General features: G+C 40.7%; 1 protein-coding gene across 1 annotated transcript in view; it reads right to left on the bottom strand.

Annotated features, from left to right (window-relative positions):
- The window catches only part of cep112 (centrosomal protein 112), an 80,890-nt gene continuing 70,512 nt past the window's right edge, over positions 1-10,378 (bottom strand). The window contains exons 23-26 of the mRNA XM_055223519.1: positions 8,869-8,958; positions 1,903-2,004; positions 882-946; positions 1-237 (exon numbers count right to left, since the gene is read on the bottom strand). Coding sequence (XP_055079494.1) covers positions 234-237; positions 882-946; positions 1,903-2,004; positions 8,869-8,958 — 261 coding nt within the window. The 3' untranslated portion in view covers positions 1-233. The remainder of the gene's footprint in view (positions 238-881; positions 947-1,902; positions 2,005-8,868; positions 8,959-10,378) is intronic.

Genomic DNA, 10,378 nt, shown 5'->3' with positions numbered 1-10,378 from the left:
ATGCAAAGTGGTTTATTTAATGAGGCCTTGGTATCAAAAGAAAATCAAACACAAACTTCAAAACAGTACAAGATGCATAACAGAAATGATGATCTGTTAATAAATATTTCAAGTGATAAAAACAACAAAAAATATCAGGATATAAAATGATGAGTGGAATTAGCAGGTCAGTCAGAAATGCTCACGTTTGGCAAGGTTCTTCATTTGCATGGACGGGTCACAGGGCTCCAGTGTTACCTGTGAAGAATAAGCAAAAACTGTATCTGTAAAAAGATGGCATCGCTTGTAGTGACAGACAGGGCTATGCAGTAATCAGAGCCTGGTTGCATATATCTGTGTATACACAAATGATTTGAGCATGGGAGGCAAATCAAAGGTTTTATCTTTGGGACTGGGAGGCTGTTATAAGCAGACTGGGGAATATGTATGTGCATTATATAGTGTACAACTGACCAACAAGAGCCAAGTGAGTTTATGTGAAACCAACAGAGCAAAATCAATTGGACATTGCGCTGATAATAATCAAAATGTAATTTTCCGCCATGGTTATATGGAAGATTAGATTGGATTGTTTTTTACTCGATAAACAATTTGCAGCCTATTTTCAATTTTCATGCCAATCTGGAAGCAGCAATAGTTTATAAGCATTGGATCGAGATTTTAAAGTTGGTTAGCATGTTATGAGTAAATTAAGCTAAAGATTAGAAAAGATTAAATATTTCACAAAACAGATGTGCTTGTTTCTCTTCTTTTGCTGAAGGCATTTCTCAATGTTCCAAATGATTTAACATATTCTCATAAAGATGTAACCGTAGTGTGGTTCTCTTGCAACAACAACATATGCACACAGGTTCCTATGGAGTCCAAACAATGGGGCTGACCTCCTGCTGCGACAGGCATCCAGGTCTTCCTGTAGCAGAGTCGCTCTCTTCTGAAGGAAATTAACCTGCAACACACAGAGCCCACAGCCGAGCATCAAAGAAATGCCTAATGCTCCCTCCCTGGGTCATTACAATGAGATTAAGAAAAGAGCAATGCCAAAGAAACAAGATCAGCCAACGACAGAAAAAAAGAGTGGAGGTAGGAGAGGCTTTGGAGAGGACGAGGTCAGATAGAGAGCGCCAAGTAAAAGAATAGACTGGTTGTTGAGAGCAGAGGTCAGGACAGCAGGGGCTTGGGGTCAGCACTTTAGGGCACTAGGGTTAGGGCACGGGGGGGGGACAGAGGGCACATTATGAGGTAGGTTAGTAGAGCTTACTGCTACACAATATGAGGCCAGACCATTCCTTTTGTTCAGCTATAAGGTGTGAGTGTATTTATGAAGTGTCTTTGGCCCAAGGGAAAATAAACCTGCTCTGAATCTACATCTACAGACTGGCAGAATAATTGCAGCTCCCGAAAGAATCAGTATTGTTCTGGGACTGGCGCTCACCACAGCTCAGGGTGAATTCCTTCCAGTGGGGGAGACCTCAGGAAAAGTCTAGCGTTTCATTTGGCACCTCATGCTGGCTAAGTACACACAGGGAGCCAGTGAAATGTGGTCACATGGCACCTAAGATATGAAGATAACCCTCTATACCTTTCTCCAAAAATATACTTCATACACATGTCCTGTCAGCTTGCATTTTTGAGAAACATGATCTAGTACAAGCCAGTGTACACCCTGTGCTGGTCCCAAACCTAAGGCAAGTTGTATTGGACAGGGCATCTGGTGTTAAATAATGTGAAATACATATTGTAGTAATTAAGTTGTGGAATGTATAATTCTGCATTGAGGTTGACCTTGGTATTTATCTACACTCTCTCACAACCACAATAATCATAGTTTACGTTGTTAAAAAATACTTGATGTTTTTACCATTTAAGTTTCAATGGCACCAATCACATTATTTTATCTCGTACCTGAGATTTGAGCGATGTAATTGTGTCCTCTAGTTCTTGCCTAAGCTCAGAAGGCATCAAGCCTTTGATTTTCTCCTCGTACTCTTGACGTACCGCAGTCACCTGAAAAACAACATACAAACATAAATATATATTCATTTAAAATATTGCCAATGCGGTTTTCATTGTGCCATTCAGCAGAATTATTATACTATATATTACACATTTATTATTTTGTAACCATCATCTGTGTTATACTGTGTGGAAACAAGTGAAGAGGTTAATTAAGTGGTTCATTATGCACTAATCATGCAACTGAAAACCTGACTGTAATTGAGGCAGACGGCGCCTAAATGAACATGTCTATTAGAGCAGTCAGACAGTGGGTATCCCAGGCTCTTTATTCACAGGTCAGAGTATTCCCTCACTCTTCACAGCCTCTTCACATCTCCACAGGGGGTCCACAGGCTGGCACAGTGCTCTGACTCAGTATGGCTCCCCCTACTGGCTGCTCACCGCCAAAGCCACGCCTGACACAATGCACTGCTCGGTGTTTGTCACAGCTGGCTTTGGGAGACCGCAGGGCCTCCATGGAGGGCACGACACATCAAACAAGGCAGCAGCTCATAAGCTAGTAGTGCTAGCTCCACTAGGGAGGACCAAGAGGAAGTCTGTCTGGGGCTAAATTACACTGCACTAAAACCCAAGTCTGATTATAGAACTTGAAAAGGGTTTTGGTTAGAACAACCCCCTTTTTAGCCACAAACACACATGGTTGGGCACACAGAGGTACTTGTAAGCAAGCATTTACAACATTTTGAAGATGCAAAAATAACTGCCCATTATATTGAGACCATGAACAAATACTATTGCATATAATAATGTGTATCTTCCTTATTATACACAAAGTAGATCGTCTAATGTCAAAGCCAATGTCCTTGAATTGTATGGGACCATCTCACAAATAAACCAAAAAAATGTGCCTATGTGTTAGTCATACAGTCTAAACAAGTATGTTTAAGTGTTAAATTGGTACCCTTGAATATAAAACAAATATAATACCATCAGAAATTTGCTACCGATAAAGGATAATTACTAGGAAATTGGGTGCATCCTGTAGTCAATACAATGTTTACAAATGATTTTGCATAGATTAGTGGATGTGAAAAGTCACTGGCGTCAGATTGTGGGCACATACTTGAAGGTGTAACCAGGGGAGAGCAGAGGCATTTGAAGGCCCATAATGCGTTTGACAGAGAGGGCCAGCAGTTGTCCAGTGAATGTTCAAATCTCCATCTCTTCATCAGTCTAGCCTTTGAAGCATGACTGAAGTGAGCTAGGGGGAGGGGGTAAGATTGGTTTTCCTAAAATAATTTTCCTGTTGTGGATTTAACTGATTGTTCTGGCTTTAGCTAATTAATCTTCCTGGGCACAATGAAAGGGGATTGGGAAGCACTTCAAAGCAAGCCCCAGTATAAACCATCCCAACATGGAGCAGCTCACTTTGTCTCAGCACAGCTTGTTGTAGACTAGCCAGCCACAACTTTTTGCCAATTTTTTCCCTCTAACTCCTGCCCTGTTTGTTTAAAAAAATGTTTGGACAAAAACTCAAGAATCCATGTCCTTTATAGCCCGTGCGAAAGACTTAAGGCTAATTTCAGAGTAGCGCTTTCAAACAAGTGGCAAAAAACGTAATTGAAGAAGCTTTAATTTCATTGTCCAGAGGTAAAAAAAAATAAGAGCAATTTTGAAAAAGTCTATCTATAGCATCTTTTGTAGTCATAACAAGATGGCAGGCCAAGACAAAACACACTCGTCTAACTCAGACCAAAGCAATAAACAATGGTTGAATAAACACATCCCTTACCAACCGCTTTGAACACAAGTCTTGATTCTTCAAAAGACTAGATTCTTAGCTGTGCATTCTTGGTTCCTGTATGGTGAAGTCGCCGCGGCAATGAGAGATCCGCTCGGACCTAAATTACAAGCTCCTTTGCGGCGATGCTGCTGACTCCATTTTGCCTCCCATACATTAGGGCCAAATCACCAAGACACAGGGACCAGCAGGGAAAACTGGAGAATGTACATGAGACATTAAAACTGATTGAAACTGGCAGCAGATCAGTGATGCATCCTATTCCGGAGCTTTTGTTTCCATTGACACGATTGAAGTCAAGGCCAGCTACTATGTGCGTTAAGAGAGGTACAAGGACAACAAACATGTACAAGGGCCAATTTCTACATGTATGGATCTTTTCAGCCAATACCAGCTGACACGATTTTGCTAAATTGCTCTTTTATTTTCATTTAAACTCACTTGTCTGTTGAAAAAGACATCTGTTGCACTACAGACAAAGTGAGCATGACAAATGGGCAGAGAGGCATCTTTAAAAGAATACTTTTTATGAGCCTTTTATTGAGCCTATATTGAGTCGTGATCCCTGGGAAAAGCACTGGATATTAATATTTGCACCAACTACATCTATCATTTCCTTGCAAAGAATCAGAATTACCATTCACAAAGCCACAACTCACTACAGAGTATTATACAGCAACTGCTTCTAAGGAAAGTTCTATTACACTCACAGCATTATAAGTGAAATATATGGAAGTTTAACATAAGTGTATATGCTGCTTGTTAGAGGCACTAAATTAAAGCATTTACAATCATGTCTCCCCATAATAACTTGAACTGTGTTTACAATGAAATGTGTGGGAGGAGGCAGCGACTTTTCAAAGACAAGCAGCCAAATGGTGATTCTGTCTTCGGATTCAGCCCTCAAAGTTCTTAAAGACATCTATATTCTTTCCCATTACATCTTCACAACATACAAACATTTTCTACTCTTTGAGCAGCTTGTACAGCAAAGACGTGTTATTTTCTGACAGGTGGCAACATGAAAACACCTTGCTCCTGCCGTGAAGACAGGTGCGTTTTAGAAGTATGGCACTGATCAAAACTGCTGTGGGCTTTTGGCCATTGACGGACTTCAAACGAGAATGAGAAGGAAAGAAAATAAAAAAAAACACAAGTGTGAAAAATTGTGCCAGGATTCTCCAAAGAAAGGACTTTGACTTTCAGAAGAGAAAATCAGACTTCAGCTACACATCTTGTTTAAAATAAGGCTTTGTTCCTGATGAGTTTCTGCACAGTTTTGAAGACAGGGAGAAGCGGCAGTCGTTTTCCCCCCTCACAGACATCTTAAAATGACAACGTTTCATCTATATATAGTCTTTAGATTGTGGTTGTGACTTCCCCTTGCGTTTGGTACTGTCACATGGCTGGTGTTTTTGACAGCTGCCAGCAGAAAAGGAACAAGCCCTGAACAGGTTTGTCACGACGTTGGGAAGCTTGATGTATGCTAATGAAGCTTGTGTGTGTGTGTGTGTGAGTGAGTGTGTAGGGGTGTGTGTGTGTGTGCGTGCGAGGGCAAAAGAGCTGCTGCTGGGGAGACATTTTTGATTTACCCCCTTGTTCCAAAGTGTCAAGAACAAGGGGTACATGAAAGACGATGCCACTCACAAAGTTTGCACCTCTGCATGCTCCGGAGTTCACCGAGGAGCGATTTGAATTCAAAAACGCTTCACGGCAAGATGGGGAAAAAGAAAAGTGTTTCATGAAATTGGGAAGAAAAAAGGAGGAGGAGGAGGAGGAGATTACAAGTGGCTACAGATCTGAGTGAAGTTGTTAGAAGTGCGGGAGCTGCTGATGTAATGTGCCTAAAGAAAAGAAAACTCTACAACACATCTCAAAATCTCTGCCTGCAAAAGTATGGAAATAACCACAGAAATGATTTTTTACTCTACTGTGTGCTTTCACAACTGCACCTTTCAGTCAATTGGACTTGGTCTGGACAAATGCTACCACGGACTGCTCAAACCAAACAGCAAGTCTTCAAAAACGGGAAGGTGTTAGTTCAGTATTAAGATCAAAATCCAAAAGTTGGGAAACCAAAGTAAAAATTAAACTCAAATGTTTCAGATCTAAAATGACCCTTAGTTGCAATTAAACGTTCCTAAAAGTGTGCCCAATGGCGTTAAAGCTGGAATATGCAATTTTCTTTGACAGCGGGGTATAACAGGAACCCTGGGATAAATGCCTTCTTAAACTAGGCTCACCTCTGCACAGATCTGACCTGTAAATTGCAGGTTTTAATTGAGCATTTAGTAAGATACTGTAGACAAAACAATAACATCTCTATAAAGACAAGCATGTGGCAGACTCTTGACCAGAAAAGTTACATAGTGTACCTTTAATGTGTGGTGAAAATATGAATACAAAACAAAACTACAAATCAAGGCTTGGGATGCACCGATCCAGCTTTTTCAGTTCTGATACCAATTCTAATAGTATGGCTTTAAGTATATGCCAATACCTGAAATCAAGCAATACCAGTGCAGAGACTAAAAATAGACTTAATTTTCCTAAAAAATAAAACATTGTATGACAAAATGTGTTATGTAGCACTCATTTATCTCTCAAGTTATTAGAACAAATACACGTTCAAACAGAGACTTTCTGGACCAACTATAACCAGTAAATGATTACATACATTTATAACCCCAACCAGGATATCAACAAAACTGACTATTTCGAAGCCGATACCGATCAAATCTTCATGGATCGGTGCCAATATTCGATACCAGTACTGGTGCATCCCTGATCGAGGCATGCAAAAGCAACATCTGTGTGAAATCTGGACAGAAAGTCAGTGCTAGCGTGTCAGGGTCGGATTACAAAGACACGTCTTAGCAGATAAACTAGGCCAATATGACGGAGTGGACAGGCAGGGGATGACTTTCTTACACATGTACACAAAACAATGCTAAATAATGTATGCATCGTGTTATGAGATACAGAACAGCAGCAGTGATACAACCCTCACCTGACCATCAGACCAGGAACCTGAAGTCTGCCGTTAGTGATACAGCTAAGATTTCGAGACGCTGGTCCTAACATCGTGAGAGTTGACTCCAGTTCAGTGGATGATCCTTTGCATGCGTAAACCCAATAACCCTGTAAATGAATACCAAAAAGAGCTTTGCCTGGCTCAGACTCACTTTCTGTTTGTGCCTCTGGACTGTAATGCTGCCTCAGCTAAACAGTCTGCTCCATATTACTGAACAGGCAAATGAGTAAACTGATCCCAAATGCTTGCTCTAACATCTTACACACTCATTTCTAACCCCTATATAGGTGCCACCTGCTAAGTAACAACTATATATGAGGTTAAATTTGTTTGCTAGTATAATGGTAGCTTTAGATCATGTCTAAAGTAGCCTGGCTAGCCCTAAATCTTACAAAAATAGCATGTGAACCTATTGTTTCTGTTATCTATGCAGAACCTTTTCCTAAATGCAAAAAAGGAGGTTTGTATTTTGTGACTTTAGATTGCAAATATATCAATCTTATAATTAGCACTCGCTTGGAAATAAATGTCATTTTAGTCAAATCAAGACCAATTTCTGTCAAATGATTGCTGGTGGTGGTTTTAAATTGAGAGGTCAAGGCAACAGTCTGCTGTCAGTAAAAGCAGGTGGTTTGAACTTCAGACTCTGGAGGAAGAAATTAGACTACTGTTGTGTTAAAGGTTTTCGTTATCAATCAATGCAAGGAAAGCAATCACCCAGCCCCATCGCTGCTGTAAGAAAACTGCAAGAATTAAAACACATATAGACTAACATTATTATAACCATAAATCTTGGACAGTATACAAAACAACAAAAGAAGAGCGGAGGTAACTTAAACCCATGTGATGTGACATTACAGCCAACAGGTCTGGAGGAGTGGAGCCAGGAGGAGCAGCATGCAGCGTCTTTGTGACTGACTTTGTGACCAAGTGCTCCTAAAACGCGGTGACCCTTCTCTGCAGATTTACGGCCGTCAGACAGTGAGGTGTGGGCCCATGTGTGAAGTGTGTCAGGGGTCAGAGGGAGGATCAGAGAGGGACGCGCCGCAGTGAATGCCTTTGGTGTACATACCAGCCTGCCTCCTGCCACCACAATCATTATTATTAGGGCTTTCTTCTCGGTGTGTGTCAAGGTCAAAGAGAAGTGATTACAGGGCTCTCCCATCTGCGCACAGCCAGTGGTGGCATTCCTGGCCCCAAGCACTGCTCCTGGAGGCGAAAGACTGAAGGAATTCTGGAAATGTGTGAGGGGGCATAGAAGAGGGTCTCAGCTGCAGGATGAGCCGGGACAATGAGAAAACAGGGAAAGTTAGGTTTTTGTTTTTTTCTGCTGACTGTGGCCCCCTGGAGGGTCTGGTAAGGATGACAGGTAAGAGGGAGAGGCTCATATATATCATAAGTACAGGTTGTTTGGTTTGACTTAAAATATATAGATAAATTGATTGTTTATGAACTTTGTAGGGCAATTAGATTAAAATATATTTGCATCTACCACTGATTCTCCGTATTATACAGTGAACTGGGGAGAATCAAAGTCCTCAACTACAAATGATACATTAGACAAAGAAAACAGTTAAAGTGATAACATTCACATTCCAAGCCACTTCTTCAGTTCAGAACTGAAGAAGTGGTTTGGATGAACAGCGAAACGCCTTCACTCCTACAGCAATTTGTCCAGTTGACTGATTTAAACATCTTTTGCTATGGATCGGACCTGGACGGCTGAGGGATTACACAGATAACATTCACATAGCACTTTTCTACTTTCAAGTTGCTCAAAGTGCTTTACATAAAGGAACCACACATTCATACACCAGAGAAGCCAGACACTGGAGGCGAGGTGGTTTAAGTGTCTTGCCAAAGGGCACAACAAGAATATTCACCTGTGGGGGCTGAGATTGAATCGCCAACATGTGGGTCAGTGGATCTGACCACTCTACCAACACAAATGGCCTTCAGCATTGTGATTGTTCATAACATAATAATTTACTTTTTTTTCAGATCAGACATTTGACCAAGATGTTTGAGAGGAAAATGTATAGAACTCTAAAATGTATAAGGAGGCCACAATTTTTACCTTCTCTTCCGTCTCCAGCGCTTTGCTCAGCAGCTTCTTCTCTGAGCTATGAAGCTGCATCTGTAGATTCTCCACCTTCTCCTGCAGGGCCTAGAAAGATGGACAAAGGAATTAGTATCAGACAGAAGGAGAAAGGATGCAAACTATTACAATTAATAATATTTTTATTTGATAGACATTGTTGACAGCTGGGGTAGTATAATCCACAATATCTTTGGTGAAGTTGGACTATTGAATCAAACAATCTCAGATGTTCCTGAGTAAATCTCTTCCATAGCCTTTTTACCAGCTATTAAGATGAAGCCAGATGGAAGAGAAACAACATTATTCCCATACATTTTTCTATTGTTGCCTGTAAACGTTCGCAGCAGGCAAAAAAGGCATAGTTCCTGCTTGTGACAGAGAACCAGATGTTTGGAGCACATGTGGACAGTTCATCTTTGATTAGCCTGCGTGAAGAACAGAGCCTGTACGAGAGTGTATGTAAGCGGCTATGTACGTACACACACACGCGCACACACACACACAGTAGTAGTAGTAATTTCCAGTATTATCTGTATGTGGAGTGTCTGTGAGCTTTGGTTGAGTGAAGTGGCCAGGTGTGGTGGAGCCTTGACAGTTTTTAGAGCTGGGTCGAACACAGACCAGGTGATAGGCATGACCACCGGATCTACAGCCCATTCCCAAGACATAAATCACACATGCACACATACTCAGAAGGATTCCAGAGTTTGCTCATAACAGGAAATAAGCTAAAGTGGATTTCTCACTTTGTTTTGCAACAAATAGAATCAAACATGTATTCCCAACAGTCTGTAAATGGGACAGATAAATGAATGAATACCAAGTCATGTAGTCATTGTTAGTAACGTTTAGTATTACTTTAAAGGTGCACTATGTAACTTTTCCATTGGAGTGTCTGCCACTTGCTCGTCTCTCCATTGAGATGTTACTGCTTTGCCCAGTACGGTATTAAACCTATCTCCATGGAGACAAGCAGATGATGCCACCAAGTTACTGGTGGCACAAATTAGTATGCATGTATTTTTAAGAGAGAAAAGTGACATGGTCATAGTCATCTTTAATAACCAATTTATTTGATATTGTTGATGATCAAATCAAACAAATAAAATATGTTTACTCCTACTTAAGAAAAATCTGACGACCCCTGTGACTGTTAACTTCTATTAATGGTGATTATGATGATGTCAAGTAGAAGTATATTTTATTTAACCTATCTGATCGGAGGAGAGCAGTAACAAGAAATCAGGGAGATGCTGATGAGAGCAAATGGAATAGGACAAATACACTCAACTCAACATTAATGATAAAAAGTGGCCAAATGGCCCAAGTCTAAATCATGAATCAGAATCTAAAAATGAGATTCAAAATCTGACTGAAACAATAATTCAAGGACTCAGCTGCACTAAACGCAAAGACACAGTGCCTCTCACACTTTCTATGATCACACGACCCCAAAATGGCAGCAGTATTGAGGTCAGTTTCAATT

Source organism: Periophthalmus magnuspinnatus, chromosome 8 (genome assembly GCF_009829125.3).
Source record: "Periophthalmus magnuspinnatus isolate fPerMag1 chromosome 8, fPerMag1.2.pri, whole genome shotgun sequence".
Taxonomy (NCBI): domain Eukaryota; kingdom Metazoa; phylum Chordata; class Actinopteri; order Gobiiformes; family Gobiidae; genus Periophthalmus; species Periophthalmus magnuspinnatus.
The sequence above is the reverse complement of the archived record's forward strand: the minus strand, read 5'-3'. Positions and strand labels throughout refer to the sequence as shown.